The 17,698-nt window shown below is 33.3% G+C and overlaps 2 protein-coding genes across 9 annotated transcripts in view; one reads left to right on the top strand and one right to left on the bottom strand.

Moving 5' to 3' along the window:
• MMS22L (MMS22 like, DNA repair protein) overlaps positions 1-12,371 on the top strand; it is a 98,609-nt gene extending 86,238 nt beyond the window's left edge. For both annotated transcript variants that reach the window (XM_037520137.2, XM_037520136.2), the window contains exons 22-25: positions 1,723-1,886; positions 3,549-3,645; positions 4,936-5,103; positions 5,809-12,371. In XM_037520137.2, coding sequence (XP_037376034.1) covers positions 1,723-1,886; positions 3,549-3,645; positions 4,936-5,103; positions 5,809-5,890 — 511 coding nt within the window. In that variant the 3' untranslated portion in view covers positions 5,891-12,371. The remainder of the gene's footprint in view (positions 1-1,722; positions 1,887-3,548; positions 3,646-4,935; positions 5,104-5,808) is intronic.
• The window catches only part of KLHL32 (kelch like family member 32), a 178,152-nt gene continuing 169,250 nt past the window's right edge, over positions 8,797-17,698 (bottom strand). For 3 of the 7 annotated variants that reach the window (XM_037520130.2, XM_054699040.1, XM_054699041.1), the window contains one exon: positions 8,800-12,876. In XM_037520130.2, coding sequence (XP_037376027.1) covers positions 12,715-12,876 — 162 coding nt within the window. In that variant the 3' untranslated portion in view covers positions 8,800-12,714. Of the gene's footprint in view, positions 12,877-17,698 lie in introns of all 7 variants that reach the window. The other 4 variants (XM_037520133.2, XM_054699042.1, XM_037520134.2 and 1 more) reach the window with 3 other exon arrangements.

Here is a 17,698-nt window from a genome sequence, read left to right as displayed (position 1 = left end):
TGGTTTACTTACTATCCCTCTAAATTGCTTTAAAATTCCCCTGCACAAAGCTCTGTTCATACCCCTTTCTCCATTAAAATGCCATTTCTCTGGGCTAAGTTCTGCCTATGCTTTATAAGATGTACACTGGCTAGCTCAGCATACCATGATGCCTCCTTCATTCTGAAGACATATGCTCTGTACAATTCAATTAGCTAAATCATATTTTTTTTTTGCCTTGTATTTAAATTCCCAACAAGATTGTAAAAGTCCTACCACTGTGTTTGAGACATTGCATATGTAATTTTAGTACAAACCAAATGATAAGTGCAAAAGAAAAATTAAATTCTTAAGGTCATAAAGATGGAAACCCAGTTTTGGATTCTGGCTCCGTTAGTTGACTTTCCTATGTACTTAGTATACAGTGAAAACATTTTTCACATTTCTAGTTGAAGACCAAAAATATAACAATTCTGTTTCTTTTTCTTAAAATACTCACGAAAGAGATTGCCTCCTGTGACTTCTTCCATTACATGCCTCTCTCTGACTACAGTACCCCATATCAGTTAGGGCTCCTTCCTCCAAATCCCTGAGCCTTTCAAAGCACCTGTTATACTGTATTATGATTTTCTTTAGTTTTCCTTGTCCAATTTTCACACTGGATGACGAGCCCTTTTCTTTCACAGATCATATTTTATTTAACATTCTTATTCTTAGACATGTAACTGGCACACCTTAGGTACTCGATAACTGTTTATTCTGTACCTTAGGAATCCAGCAGTGCACAAAATAGACAAAGCCCTTTCCCTCAAAGAATGAATGAATCTTCAAATATGTAGTGTTAGTTGGAAGTCACTATATGGAGAGGAAATGATGATGAAGACAATTCCTGCCCTTATGAAGTTTTTAATAAATCCTTAGTGATTTCTATTCCTCATTTTGGCAAATTATTACTACTTTGCAAATATGTATGGATGTCTAGCTTAGATTTAGCAGTACTTAACAATTTTCCATATTATCTAGATATTTTAAAAACTGACCAATTTCTACTTTTATTTATTCACTTAAAATGTACATTGAACACCTGTAATGAACCAATTCTGTTATAAGAAGTAAATATACAAGCTGAGTCAGATAGATTATCTTCATGATCTCTGTTGAGTTGTAATACTAAAATTTGTCCTGCTTTAAAGGAAGATATTAAATGCTTAATTACCTCTCTGACTCTTTTACTTTCTAAGAAAAGGAAAGTGGTAAAGCTAGAATGGGAGGCTAATTCCTAGGACAGTTTTTTACTGATTTGGAAAAATAACACCCCTTCGAAATCCCTAAATAAATAAATGTGAGGAGAGATTTCTATATGCAAATTTGACATTAAAGAAAATATTGTATCATTGAGGAACTGATAAAGAATTTCAGGCTTATATTAGAAAGGAAAAGCATAAATTAACAAATAGATTTACATTTAGATTTTGATTCAGTTCATTTTAAAACAGGTTGCTTTAACTTTAGATTGTGTCTGTGGTCTCTTTGACTTTTGTAGCATACCAGAGGGATGTACAATCATTGCTTCTAAAATCTTATGCTTGATGATAGCATGGTAAAACATACACTTTTAAAAAATTATGCTTTATTAATTTGGTGGTGTGAAAAAATTGCCAGTATCTTTAAATTGTGTGACACCTTATTCTGCACATTGATACTGTAAATACAAGAAAAATTTGAATTGTGCTTTTTCTCCAGGAAATCCTATTTTGAATATAAAAGGTCCTTGCTCCCTCCTCGTTTAGCATCCGTTCTGGCCTTCACCCTCCAACTGTTCAAAGAAACTAACATAGATATTGCTGAGGTTGAACTTCTCCTCCCTGGTGTCTTAAAATGTTTGGTGTTGGTCAGTGAACCCCAAGGTTAGTTTGCATATGAGTTTGCATGCATTATAATTTTTTTTTAAGATTTATTTATACATACAATAGCTGGGACACAGGCCAGAGGTGTGGGGGGGTGAGAGGATTCACCAGAGAGAAAGTGGGGAACAGAACGGGCAGATTGGCCAAAATACACTGCTGAGGGGAGCATCGGGCTAGTCAGGAGGGGTCTGCCGCGCCAGCCGCGCCATGTGGGTTGCTCTCTGGCCGGCCGGGGATCGAACTCGTGCTGCAGTGGCTATAGACAGCTTCATAGATTAACCCCTTGTGCCACCAGGGAGGCCCCTGCATTCATTGTAATTTTTGTTCACGGATTAAGAAAGTACTCTTTCCTATCAGTCAAACTGATAATTATAAAACTATATGGTTATTTTACATTAATGTATAATGCACACACACCCACATGTATGTATCTTATGCTAAAGAATAAACTGCCCCTAATAGCTGAGTTTGGACAAGGTAAAACATTTAAAACTAACGTGTTTCAGTCTACTTTAGTTTTGTTCTCTTCCCCAAGGCAAATAGTTTATAAGCTACGTCCTTTCATGAGATTTGTTAACTTCTTTAAAAAAGAATATTAGTTAACTATCAAGTGGTGAGAGACACATTATAGTAAAAATGCTGAAGGCCAAAAACAAGGAGAAAATCTTAAAAGTAACAAAAGAAAAATCATCACTTACAAAGGAAGTTCTGGTAAGATTAACAGCTGACTACTCAACAAAGTCAGTAGAGATCAGAAAGCTGTAGGGTATGAGATTATTTATTCAAAGAAAGACAGGTATGCTACATCTTTATCCACTGTTGTCATGCCATGGGAACCATCACCACATAATATTTCCTGAGGTTCATATACATCATGTATTTTGTGCTTTTGTTATAATGGTTTATATTTTCTGGAATTTTTCTTATTTATAAAGTACTTTTCTCCCAGCTACTTAATTGAATGTGTCAAAAACAAAAATTTGGTGACATTTGCAACATATTGAATTTTCTACAATATTTTGTAATTTTTTTCATTTTTATATATAAGGGCACAATTTTTAAAAATTTGATTATTTTTAAAATGTTAGTTATTCCTGTAACTTTGCTATCTTTTAAAAGGAAGATAACATGAATTATGGATTTATATATATTGTGTATATAAGTGTATATATATGTATATATTTTGTGTATTTTATATATATATCTTTGGCAAATTTTAAGTGAAGGTAAATTGTTGGTTTCTAATTGCTATCGTTATATATTTGTTAGTGTGGGGGTTGAATATTCTTATGAATTAACATAATATGCTTATTTATAAATCAGCTAATGTATTAAAAACTCATTGGATAGTATATAATTGTTTGCAGAATTAAATGGTGATACAGTGTTTTTGAATATAGGCTCTAATAGACATATCTTCACATGTATTTTTAAAGTTAGTTGTAAAAAACAGACTTTTCAGCTTTTCTATGTCCTTAAAATGGGAGCTATACTTTAGAACAAAGCAAAAACTCATAACTATTTCATTTTGAAAAATAATAAAAAGGCATGTACATACTTTAAGAAAACAACATATTTTTCCAAATCGAGTGTTCATTAAAATGAGGATCCAGATGGTCAATTCAGACACAGTGTGTGTAATGCTATAATTTTTCTTCCTAGTTAAAAGGCTGGCCACAGAGAACCTGCAATACATGGTAAAAGCCTGCCAACTGGGGTCAGAAGGAGAACCTGCCACCCAGCTGACTTCTGTGTTTAGGTAACTGGAAAATATGCCAACTGGCAAGGGGACGATTGCCAGCCATTTGACAGCCAACATGTTTTTTAAATAACTAATTATCCAAAACATAATGTGTTACTCCTTGTTTATAGTATTTCAATTATTGTGTTTTTGGCAGTAGTTTTATTACATTGTGTTATTTTATTAAAAAATAAAACTGCTGGGAAACAGGTAAGTGAGCTGACGTGAAAAATTACCTGAGGATTTAGTAAGGAAGACTCCCACATGTATTTAAGGAGAAGTGGGAAACATGAGTCACTTCGACAGGTGCACAGGCCTTCAGAGCTACTAAACATGTCACTCAGGATCCAGTGTAGAAGTGCATGTGCCGGGTTTTCTTACTTGCATTAGATACTTTAGACCCAGAACATTCCATTACATTTAATTTGTGAAGGACAAACTTTGTGGGAGTAATTTGTTATTTATTCACAAAAATAACAGTGCAACTTGAAGATCATTGTTTTGTTTTGTTTTGTTTTTCTCCTGCCTTGCTTTCTTTAGAGTCTTGTTCTAAGTCTTTCTCACACTTTCTTCCAGTTCACTTTTATTGTATGTATCTCTTCCTTTGCGCTGCCAGAATAAATAATTTGGGTTCATTTCCTTCATCCTTTGTAGGATCTTTGATTTCTCAGTTATTCTTTTCTCATCACATAACTGGCTCTTGCCAAGTGTTTCCAGTTTAATCAAATTGTGATCCCTTGAAATAAGTAGATTTGTGAAAACTGTAAAACCTTTACTAAGAGGAAAGAAAGGATTCTATATGAATAAAATTGCATATTTGTTATGGACAATTTATTAAGCAAGGTGGCTTTTATTTTGTGGAGAAGGGGGAGATGAAAATTTTAGGATTAGAATATGTAATTCTAATTTATCTAGGTTCTCTGTGGGTCTAAAATCTCTTGTTAAGAAATATAAAAATCACAAATAATTTGATTTCCTCATAAAACTGTTTGGTTTATCTATAAATATAAAGAACTAAAAAATAACTAAATTTCCATATGCAGAGTAGAGCAAAAAAGTGTTCTGTACTTAGATTTTCCCTGCTGGAATTCCAACTCTTTCCTCTGTTGGGAGGAGTCATCACTCTAGTCTGGCTCATACTGATAAAGCCTATTTTAAAGTGATAGAATCTTCCCGTGGCATCTAGATTCTTAAGGTAATCACACATGAAATGATCTTTCTTGTATTCAAGTTACAGCTGATTGCTATATAGATAGCAACCAAAGAACTGCCCCAGAAGTAGTCCTAAGTAACTCGTTTTACTTTCAGGCATTTTATCCAGGATTATGGTATGACATACAATTATCAGATTTACAGCATTCTAGAAACTGTGGCAGCACTGGACCAGCAGGTTGTTATCCACTTGATTTCTACCCTCACTCAATCTCTGAAGGACTCAGAGCGGAAATGGGGTGTTGGCAAAAATATAACACAAAGGTAAGTTTTATCATTTGGTTATGTCTTTCCGATAATGGTACATTTTCTAGAAATGGCTCATTTTTTCAGGCCCAAAAATTTGAAGTGTGTCCTTTTGAGTCAAAAAATGTTTCAGTACTATGATTGACACATCTGTTCACATATTATTCTTTTCAAAGTGACCACCTTAGAGAGCTGTATATTTTAGCAATGCAGCTAATACCCAAAACACATTTATTGTTCCTTATTGGGGAGTGTACTTCAGAATCTTACGCATTGTGTTTTTCTATAAAATACATGGTGGCAAATCAGTCCTTTGAGGAATGCCTGACTTACTAACTCAGCTGTATCGTATTTATTCAGTAAATAAGATGAGAAGTCCAACTAGATGTTATGTTTTTTTGTGGTTTTTTTTTTTTTTTTTTTTTGCCAAAAATAGATAATAAAGCTTATAATCCAAGAGATAATGGGCAAGACTGTTAGAATAATGTGACATTGTGAGACTAAGCCTATAGTCTAAAGAGTTTGTTTTAAAGGTGTCAGCAGTCACACCAGAACTCTTAAGTATCAAAAAGTTTGAAAGAATCAAAATACTTTGTGCGTTGAGGGGGAAAGGGACTGTGTGTAGACATACATTCAGATAAGCTCAGTTTATTAATACTTTAAATGAAAAGTAATAGAGAAGGTAATAAATAAACCTGCATTATTTTCTTTTTTCTTACACAGGGAAGCCTATAGCAAGCTTTTATATCACCTAGGACAAGTGGGACAAGATGAGATACAGAGACTGAAAAATGATAGTTCCTAATATATTTTGTGATTAATTATCTCTATTAATTATAACCGTCTAATGCCAATTTGTACCATTCTGCCTTCATTTAATTAATTGTATAATGTTGTGTTAAAAAAAACTTTCTAAGATGTATATAAATAAGGAAATAAAGGTTAATTAAGTATGTGTAGGATTTTTGGAACTTGACAAACCTCATTCTATTTTAAATATATTTTACTTAAACGAAATTAAAGAAATGTTCTATTTGGGAGTATTATTTGTGTATGACTAAGTATGTTTGTACTGGTTAATCCATGGACTTTCTTTATAATGTAACTCCCTGCCTTGTGAGTGATTGTGTTTGTTTTGTTTTGATTTTTCACTAGTTAACATTTTACTGTGACACTTTTTTCAAATTACCTGACTACCCTATTCTTTTTTGTTTGTTTGTTTGTTTGTTTTGGAGGGCAGGATCAGGAGATGGGGCTGTATATTAGCTATCCTTTTTAATAGTAAATTTGAGGTAAGTCGATAAATACATGCCTTACAAAGTACACTTACCTCTGTGAGGAATAAAACTGAATCTAGTTAATACATAAATACACTACGGATAGTGTATTTATATATTAAAAAAACATAGCAAGTGTTTGTGCTTTGCTTCAATAGTTGCCAGATGTTTTTCTCTATTCATTCTTTTGGAGTTATCATTAAAAGACATTTCTGGAGGAGGGAAAACAAGAGCTTTTATTATTATTTTTATTAAACAGGATAAATAATATTCTGAAAAATCTTACGATTACAAATGAACAAGTCTGAGAAGTTATCTGATTTATCTCCTTGCCCTTCAATTAAAACTAATTAAAACATGACATCTTGTATATTTACTGAGAACCAGTTTAGTTTCCTTTAACTGCTGTTGTATCTCAATTCTTTAACTCATTTTTATCTTATCCAGATTTATTTTCTATTAGATTCTTTTCCATGACTTTTTGTGATGTGCAGTGGGTTAAAAAAAAAAGCTCCAATTCTAAAGTTGGAAAGCCACCTGCGTCTAGGTCTCAAAACCACTTCTGCTTTGTGAACTTGAACAGGCTCTTTCTGAGCCTTTTTCTAAATGGAGGAAAAAAAGAAGAAAAATCCTTTTTATTTTTCACCATGTCCTTATAAGAATCAATGACATATAATGTGAAAGTATTTGGTGACCTGTATTCTCTTTGGAGGCATGTAGATACAAACACTGTATTCATACATAATATAAGATGAAATAACCAATGGCACCTCAGTTTTGTTTCTGTTTTTTCTAATGATCTGCCCTAGATGAGTAATCCTACTTTTGTTCAATGTTTTCTTACATGTCCTGTTTTCTAACTTTAAATAATTTTGTTTTCTTTTGGGAACTCTAACTCTAATCTTTATTATGGTTCTACTTTTCCATCATGAAAACATTCAACTCTTTTCTGGCTCAAGTAGTTGCTTTAAAAATGAAATGCAGGCAATCAGCAAACAATAATAGCCCTCTTCTAATTGTAACCTTTGAAGTCTAAAGGAGACTGCTTTTATATAGCAGTGATTTTCTCTTCATTATATGACTTACTAAACTAATAATGTATCACTTTGCAAATTTCAGCCATTGAGGTTTCTATTTAAGGAAATGCCTTTTAAAGAGTCAGTCTCTCTCTGTCTCTCCCCCTTCCCTTCTCTTTCTTTCTTTCTCTCTCTCTCCATACTTCCAGGGGAGATCAATAAATATAACTTTGAGAATCTTGCTTTTTATAGTATTAAACATTTAAGGGATAGCAAATGCTGCTCTTGAATCACACATTAGGATATGTAGCTGTAGATAATAAAATTAACTAGTTTGTAGTGAAAAAATCAGTGACAGCAAAAGTATATGACAATACCTGTATATATGTTTTAATGTGTAAGTAAAATTTTCAAAAACTTTTTTAATTGAAGAAAAAAACTAACTCAGTTGCTTATCTTCATAGCCTATATTGATTCTTCACATATTACTTGTCTTTTTCTCATTCCTGCAGAGTAAATTATACCTGCTTCCTTGATATCCATTTTGCCCTAAATACCCTGTATCTCTGAGGCGTCTTATTCTACTTCAGTAATATGGCCATTCTCAGTTGGTGAAATCTGAGTATCTGTTCTTACTTCTGGATCTTTGTCCTCTCTGATATTTTCATTTTCCTTGATCTTCTCATGACTTCCTCACCAATGCTGACCCTTCCTACATACATCCCGTTTTGAAAACACCTTTACATTCTTCATTCTTGCTCCCAGTGGTAAGATTTGGCCCTTTGCTCTGTCTCATTCTTCTAGTAGTCAACTGGTAACATAATTCTGTCTCTCAAATCTATTTCTAGTGCTAAATTTCTCGAACCTCCCTAGTTGGATCTTCCTGAAATGTAAAGGCAACTTGTTTAGTCTCTCCTGTCACCTTCTTTTCCAAACTGGCTCCTGCCTTATTTTCCGCCCAGGGAATATACTGGTTTACCAAGTTTCTTAGCTTTAAAACTTTAGAGGCATGTTGGATTCTTCATTGTTCTCCACTTTCAGGTGATCATTATACAGGCTCTTGATATTTTATTCTTTACCATCCCTTGCATCCAAACTTTTCTTAATTGGGCATTATAATCTCGCCTATGGTTTCCTTTCCTACAATTTATTCTTCATACCTTTCTGACATGATAGATTTTCCTAAAATGCTATTTTCCTGTTGTTGAACCTGCAATTACTTCTTATTATTAATAAGTGGGCTTTCACATGCTTCTATCAAGAAACATTCTGCCACCTGACTACTTTTTCTTTCCAAACTTACCTCAGGCAGGAGACTAGACTCTCAGCTGCTTTCTGTGAATGCCATAATCATTGTACATTCTGAACCTCATTCAGTTTGCTACCCTTCCTTAGCGATACTACCATTTCTATAGAAACCTAAACTTAACACACTTAAATAGGAAGACAATTAAAATATACACTGGAATACATGAGTCGAGTAATTTCTGTAAAATACCAAATGGAGTGTAAAAAAAATGATTGAAGGACAACAAGGTGATGAAAGGACTTTATTAGACATTCAGATTTGGTTATGATTGAAATTTCAATTAACATTTAATTAGGTTTCCATGGATAAGAAAAAACATGGAGTATTGCCTCTGTAACAAAATCTTTAGTATTGAGTTCATTTGCATTAGAAGTTTCATAGTTTAAAACTTTTATATCACTACCTATTCCTAGAATATTTTCTTCTTAAGAATATTTGAATTTTTATACCTGGAAATTATGTAAAAAATTATTTATGGGTTGTTACTCTATGTGTTTTCACTATCCATAATTATCTTCCACGCTTCACAAATTTTTAAAGCTACTTTGTTCTTAAAGAATTACTTGGACCCATTGTCATGTAGTTTAAAAGAATATTGGACAGTTTTAATTTTTACCTCCCCTTTGATAAGATATGTTGCATAAAAATTAAACCAGCATCTATAGTTGGGAAAAGCCTTTTAAAAACCTAACTTACCTAAATTTTATGCGTTAACATAGTACTCATATTCCACAGGTAAAGGGTGGAATGCATAATATCCTCACCAAAAACTCTGTTATCCATAATAAACCACCTCTTTTTGGTTGATAGACTTTTACAATAATCTTAATTTTACAAAAACTCCCATGCTTACTCCTCCTAGGATTTAAGAATATTGCCTTGTCAAGAGTATCATATGCCAACATAAATAGCTTGCTTTGTTTAGTTAAAACAGTTGGTTTGGAAAGCTAGCAAAGTAGCATATTTTTCCACATATTAAATTAGATACTCATATTTGGATTCTATGATAGACTATATTGGTAAGGTTACAAAAATCAGGACCAAATGATTGAATTAGGACTAATTTCTGCTTATTAAAGTTGTTAGTGTGCTGATGGTTATCCAATTTATTGCATTAATGAGTCATACTTATAGAAAAATTCTGGACATTCTTATACACATAAGTTATCTGTCCCTGTAATAAAGATATAGCTAATAAATGTATATATTTAGCTTAGACTATAGCTGTGATTATTCAACTTTATTTTTATGAGATTGACTTTTTAAAAACCAAAGTTAAAAAAGCCTATTTGAAGAATAATTTGTATCTTAGTTTTGTTGCCTTTATACCCTGGTAAAACTAAGGTAGTTTTTCAGCTATTGCAGTGGCTGAAGGGTATACAATATACATGTAAACTATAAGGAAAATATGAACAGAAAAAGTATGAAAAATACCCTAATCATAACTTGTCATTTTGTTGTTAAAGATTGAAGGAATTGTTTTTGCATTTTATCACACACATTATTTCAGAGATTTGTATCTTGCTGGCTTTCCCTTCCACTGTAAGAATACTCTGCTAATATCTATGTGGTATTGCTTTTTCTTTTTTAAAGTAAATTTTGATGTTTAAATGGTTAGGGGGTATCATGGTCTTCCTATGGAAATTCAGATTAATGCAATAATTCAAATACAAATGTAATATATTTAATTTTGAAGAATAAAAAAAGATGAATTACTGTAGGATAGTTCACTTTAATGGGAAATATATATTTGAATTTTTGCAGTGGAATTTTGTTTATCCAAATTTTGTTTAGTTTTCTACAGTCCTGGTTAGCTTTTACTACTGACAATTTGAGGGAAACGATCTAGTAAGTGATCTTAGTATTTTTGTAGGAGGTGGATGTTGTACTTTGGATGCTTTTCTCTGGCTGTAACTGTAAATGATGTTTCCAAAAACTATGAAGGAAAGTTCACCAAGAAGGGATTTAATAATATATACTGTTTTGTTTTAAATGAGTATTTAGAAATCTATATAAAAATAATCAAGAGTAATCTTAGGCTGCTTCTCCATTCCCAGGCAGGCAAATTTATTTTTAGACATTTTCCCTTTCTTAATTGGAAAAAGGGTCTGGGATTACAAATAGATTTTAATGGTTTCTTGAGGTAAAACTGCTGGAGGAGAAGTTCATGTCACATAGAAAATTTAGCAAACCTGAAACAGTTCTTGCTTTTAGGTCCTTGTTGAAACACTTCTGAAATGTTGGAGTTCATTTTTTGACTTGGAAAGACATTTTTAACTTTTGGCTTAAATGATTTATATTTTAAAGAGATTTATCTCTCTAAATATTAGCTATCAGTGCCAATTTTTATTTTTCATAACTGTACAAATACAATTATGTATTTCTGTCTCAGTCTGTGTCCTTTTAAAAATCTACCTTTTTCCCTTACCTTTAACCTCCCTTCCTGCCCATTAATCTGAATAACCAGAGCTTATAAATGTGCATATATATTTTTATTAATGTTTTAGGTATCTTATAACATTATGTGTATAAAGTTAGTAAACTCTGTTTAGGATAAAAATTCTTTTTTTATTCACTTCTGAATTACTAAAAGTAGTTACATGAATAAAATGACAATTTCCTGTAAGGCAGGGATTTCTGAGTGATTAAACTATGTCAAGGAAAGTCAGTGTAAAGTCTTCCTTTTCAGAGGTTACTTAGGTCCTAACAAGATTAGGAAAGAGGAAAAAGTCATGTTGTACTTGTTGAATTTTTGCTCAAATGTAATTGTTGAGTTGTTTTATTCTTTATTTTTTGTATAGACAAAGCAAATCCAAAAATATAGCCTAGAAAAGAATTCTTATGCATTATTAAAAGTGGTAGTAATAAAATATGTATTGGCGGTGGAAAAGAATCCCACATGTGCTCAAGATTGACATAACCTTTAACAAGGTGGAAAAACTTTTTATTAGAACTGCCGATTCTAGGTTCAAATTTATGTCAAAGCACTTTATGGTACCATAATTAGTACAACTAATTTTTGGAGCTTTAAAATGTCATTTTTCACTGAATGAGTTCAAACGATGTTTGAGCTATTATTTGAGTCAAGGATTTGTACAAGTTTAGGAATATCTGCCTTCAATAAACTTATTTTTTCCTAATGAGTATATCTCTTCCCATATTTTTTAAGACTCATTTACTCCACAGTATGTTTACCAAGTTCTATCTAGTAATTTTTAAACTTCAAAATTAATCTTCCTGTTCAAAGTTACTAAAGATAGTAAAATAATTTGAGTACCATCTTTTTCTTAGGCAAAATACTTCATTCAGAACATTTATCTAATCCTCCCAACATTCTTTTGAGTTGATATAGAAATCAATAATTACCCCCTTCAAAAGTAGGAGAATTGAAACACTGTAAAGTTAAGTTTCTGGCCCAAGGTCACAGGGTAATCGAGGTGAGAAATTTGGGTATTCCAACTGCTATTCCACTGTACTACTATTCGTATTACAATGAATAAAATATGGCATTTAAAAATTTATGATGTCATAATGCTGAGTCTCTACTGAGTGGGACTGCATAATGTAAAGTTTTTAAAAGAAAAATTACAAACCCGGGCTTACGTAGTAAAGGGATTAAGTATTGAAGTTTGTTGTTGTTTTGTTTTTTTTTTTAAGATATATGGCAGTACTTGTGAAATAATTACCTTGCTAACAGTGTCATGTTGTCCTAGACAGTACTGATTAGAAAAAGTGTACAAAGAATACTCTAAAGACCCATGAAACAGTATTGGACCGTTAAGTTGGCACTAAGCTATACCACAGTAGAAGTTACACATATTATATTGTATGTTGACACACACTGAGAAGGGAGACAGGAGTTTTCAATAATGTGTTTTTAGAAAACTGTTCATTTTTTGCTAATGTTTATCTGAAGATAAGACATAAAACATGGAAGCATTGAGCACTGAGTGTTTCATGCCCAGTATCCAAAAGTCAGGCCTTTCTTTTCCCTTCTGTTCATGATGGTGAACAGAGCATTGGCTTTTCAGATGGTGCCAATCCGGTGATGAGGCACTTGAAGAGTTTGAAGGTTAGGACATGTGAAATACGGAGCTGGAAGGAAACATGCTGCTATTCCATTAGAAGCAAAAGGGAGTGTTGGCCCATAGAATACTTCTTCTTTGCCTTCTCTACTTACATCCAGTACCTATAAAAGAAGGAAAGAAGACTATAATATCTAAGAAAAGTAATCCTGCCATGAAATTGTTCTGCCACCATGACCATAAATACAGGCAGTGTACGGTACCAGAACTGTGTATTAAGTTCCTGCTAAGTACAATTCTGTTTATGTGTATAAATACATTTAGATATATCTATAGATAGATATGTGTAATCATTTAATCTTCATAACAGTGATAAAGTACCATTATCCTCATTTAATAAAAGTGCCATAGACTAGTTAACTTGCCCAACTAGTTGACCAGTCCCCATATGTTAGTTTACCAATCCTTATCTGCAAAATGAAGAAAACAACATTGCCCTTGCAGCTTTGTTCTGAAAATTCATTACCTCTAGCACATAGACCATTACAACACAGTTTATTATTAGGTTCAAAATCAGTTGACACTAGAAAAATTTTCCCAATATTTCCCCTTCAGGCTACTGAGTTCCATTTTTTTCCTTATATGGAAAAGAATCTTAGTTTATGCCTGCTGTTACCTCACCTAATCTGCCTTAATCTTGCTACTAGGAAAATTCTCTTAAGGAAAACAGTTCATACCCTTTATCAAACCCATCAGGCTCTTTCCAGCCTCAGTCGTTCTTGATCTTTCTTCATTTGACATCCTTCTAACCTCATTTAACACCTTTACTCTTATTTAAAATAAATACATATGTTCTCCAGTCAAAAGGAAGTAATAATGATTTATAAACAGATCAATCACTTACACGCTTATGCAACTGTTCTCTTAAATGCTGTTTGTGATCCATGGGACACCAGATTAGAGCCAACCTCTGCCAGACAGGCATTGACATTGTCCTATTGGGTTCCTTTTCCTCTACCTGCATTCTAACTGTAGGTGTGCTCCAATATTCCAACCATAGACTTGCTGGTACTCTAATGATCTTGAAGAACACACATACCTTCATCTGTCACCCAGATGGGTAAGTCTGAAGTCTTTAATTACAATAACACTTATTAGATGAAAGGGACCCTTGAAATTTGAGGATCAAGAAGAAAATCACTAAGGCCTAGAGTAGAAGAAATATCACACTCCAAATGGACATTTAACTTTCCCACCCCATTTATAAATTATATCCCATCTCTACTAATTTGTTTTGCTAAATACAAACAATTGGCTACACACAAACTTTTCCTTCTGTTGATGTCTCTAGCTTCCTGTAGTCCACATTTATATTTGATTGGGTAGGGCAAGTATCCCCCAGTCACTTCAAAATACTGATGAGTCCTTTCATTTTCCTTGAAAACTTACAGGTCATTTTGACAAGTCATTCCCCCAATCTGTGAGAAAAAGGAAATTCCCAATGGGATTTTGATCAATGTTTCATTAAATATCTTTCAGTATTTACCCCTGCTATATAAGGCTAAGTATTGTTTTAATGTTTATAGAGAAGAAAATTGAGATACAGAGAAAGCAGTGACTTGCTCAAGGTTATACAGCTAGTAAGTGCTTGAGCCAATATTTGAGCTCAAGTATGTGACCCAAGAAAGATCAAGGACTGCATGCTACTCATGATATTTTCTCCCTAACTGAATACATTTCTGGAAGAGAAACTGTCAGTTGAGGTCATTCAGAGAGCTTTCATCTGGTTCTCAGTGCCAGAGATACTGCATATGTTAAGCAGATGTAATTTATTTAATCTGTGAGAAGGGAAAAGGAAGCATTAGTCATTTTTCTCCAAAACACTCCCCTGTAAACTGGCAAAAAGAAGGCATTTGGGAGATGAGGTGCCAGCTTGGCAAGCACATCCTCCAGCCAAAAGGAAGTAATCACAAATGAAGAGCAGTGGAGGTGATCTGGAAACAGACTAATCACTTGCACACTTACGCAGCTGCTCCCTTACGTGCTACTCGTCATACATGGCGCACCAGATTAACATCAACTTCTGCCAGACATTTGCTTACACACCCATAAACAAGGCCACCTTCACTTTCTTCAGGAATCTTTTAAATATTTTCCCTGAATCTTTATGAATAAGTACGAGTCTCAATCTTTCAACAAGTTTGAATTTAAAAGTATCTCAGCTTTTCTCGATTGGATTGCCCAAGCAGTCCGTGTTAGGTCATGTAGTAAAAGGAAATAAAATAATATGCTTTCTCAACACCAATATAATACTTGCTTGTATGAATGAATCCTAAAAGGTAAAAGTGAAATAAATTTTCATTAGAACCCAGAAAGGGCAGTCACCTCTGACAGATTATTTGGCTGGTATGTCAAGGGCAAAATAATTACTTTATCTCTTCTAAATATTAACAGACCAATAGAACTTTTTGAGTGTGACTTTCATTAATCTTAGTCATGCCCTTAGAATCCAGGGATTACATAGATTTGTGACTTACAATGAAAAATCTAAACTGATATTTTTAGCATGTATACTGTTTTCTTCATCACTTAGCCCTTTTTTTTTAAGGTTTATTTATTTATTTATACAAGCACTGGGTACAGTCAGAAGCACGGGAGGGTGAGAGAATTCACCAGAGCCAGAGCGGGGAGCAGAGCAGGCAGAAGGACCGAAGTACACTGCTGAGGGGAGCAGCGGGCGGCAGGAGAGGTCTGCGCGCCATGTGGGACCCTCCTCCGGTGGCCGGGGAACAGCCAGGGATCAAACCAGCGCTGCAGAGGCTGTGGGCAGCTTCGCAACCCAGCGCTCAACTGCTGCATCACCGGGAGGCCCTGTCACTTAGCCCTTTTTAACCTGCTGATTTGTTCTTCACAATTTCTACTATCTAATCAAGATTTTTCTCAGGAACACTATTCTATTCTTCCATGATCTGCTTCTCTGTTGGATATTCCTCCAGCAAGTAGGAAAGAAGTAGGAAAGCTCGCTTTGAAGATGTAGGTAGTCTCATGTAGCTAGTCTCATCATGTAGCTTTGAACATGTAGCTAGTCTCATCAATACATTTAATGTGAATTACTTAGTGAACAAAAATAGTCCACAGTCACCCAAAAAATTGGAAAATAATGAGATCGTATAACCATACCTCAGAATAAATGTTAATATAATGCATAAACAGTTGTCAATAACTAAAGTGACAGATATGATGTATGATGAGGCTATTATCCATGAAGACTTCCATTGCAAACATCTCTTAGTGACAATCCATATGTCAAGTGCCCTTATGCTTATATGTGCACTTATTATCTATAAGCAGTTCAGACCCTTAAATCAAATTTATCTGTGCTTTGTAAGACCAGTCTGCCAGCCAAGGGAATAAATACAGCATTTGCAAAATGATTAATTTTGTACATCAAAATGGAAATGAACACAGAACTATCCACAGTGCTGATTTTTTAAAATAAAAAAACAAATATATTCAAATATTTTATTGTTGGATCTTGGAGGTAAAATTTATTCCACTGATAAAGGCATTGATTAAAACATTTATGAATCATCTCTTTTAGAATCACCTTAATCCTGAAGCTACTGTAGAATAGCCTGAGCAATTTAAAATATACACATATACCCCTTCATCTTTTGAGAAGAGATTTGCTTATTTGGAACATCCAGAAATCATGAGGAGTTAATTAGTATATGTGATTAGTGATCATTCTAGCTTGATTTCTATTCCTTGAGCTAATTTAATATTAAAATTAGTAGAAATATACCCTTAAATTTATTTTAATTTTGCATCTTTATTTCATAATAAACCCAAACTTGCTTCCATTGTGCAAGTCAGATGAAGGGCACCAAAATCACTAAAAAAACGGGGTACCAGCATTACAAAGCACTGCCTATTGCCCAGTTCAATGTTTTACCAATTTTGAAATGTAAAAAGAAACAAAGACAGTAAAGACTGATAGAATATGCTGGAATGAAAGACTAAAAGCACTCCTTGAGAGAAATGTTTATGCTTTTGTTATGTAAAGGACATGACTGAGCTCCACTACAATACAACCTTCAATCAAAAAAACTCCCTTTTTCACAGAACTAACTTGTGGCTTTGATCATTATACTGTGTGATTACTTTCTAGGTCATTATTTTCCTCTCATTTATAATTTCTATCTCCTACACCGAGTTTATATTTTAGATCATCTTCTAACTTACAATGATATACCACTCAAGATTTACATGTATTATTTTCATTACCAATCATTTCTAGGTTTTTTTTTTAAATTTCCGTTATGACTTTTTTAAACCATATTTACTTAGCAAATATACAATCCATATTTACTTAACAAAAGACAAATACCTGTATATTTGTTAAGTTCTAAATTAATTGTGTTGTACTTAGAGATCATATTTGATATAATACTTAATTTTTTGAAGTTTATTTAAATTTTCTTCACATTAGACCTAGTACATGATAGGTTTTTCTAAATGTACCATGTGTGCTTAAGAAAAATATATCCTGGAACATCATCAGGATAGATAATACGTTAGGCCACAAAACAAGTCTTACTAACACAATGGCATGAAACTAGAAATCAATTAAAATAAGAAAGCTGAAAGTTCTCCAAAATGTGAAGATTAAACAACTTGCTACAGAACAACTAATGGATTAAAGAAAAAATAAAAAAATTGAGATAAAATGGAAATGTAACATACCACAATGTCTAGGATGCAACAGAAGTTCTAAGTGGGAAGAGTATAGTGATAAATGCTATTACTGAAAATGAAGTCCAAAAAACCACCCAACTGTACACCTCGAGGAACTGGAAAAGGAAGATCAAACTAAGCCCAACATTTAGAAGAAAGGAAATGTTTGGACCTAAAAGATAATAGAAGGGTCAATGAAAAGAAACTTTAAAAAAAAAATAAAAGATAACTCCCTGGTGGCGCAAGGGG

This window comes from Talpa occidentalis, unplaced genomic scaffold (assembly GCF_014898055.3).
Source record: "Talpa occidentalis isolate TD23 unplaced genomic scaffold, MPIMG_talOcc4v2.1 talOcc4.2, whole genome shotgun sequence".
Lineage (NCBI taxonomy): Eukaryota > Metazoa > Chordata > Mammalia > Eulipotyphla > Talpidae > Talpa > Talpa occidentalis.
This window is presented reverse-complemented; position numbering and strand designations above follow the sequence as displayed.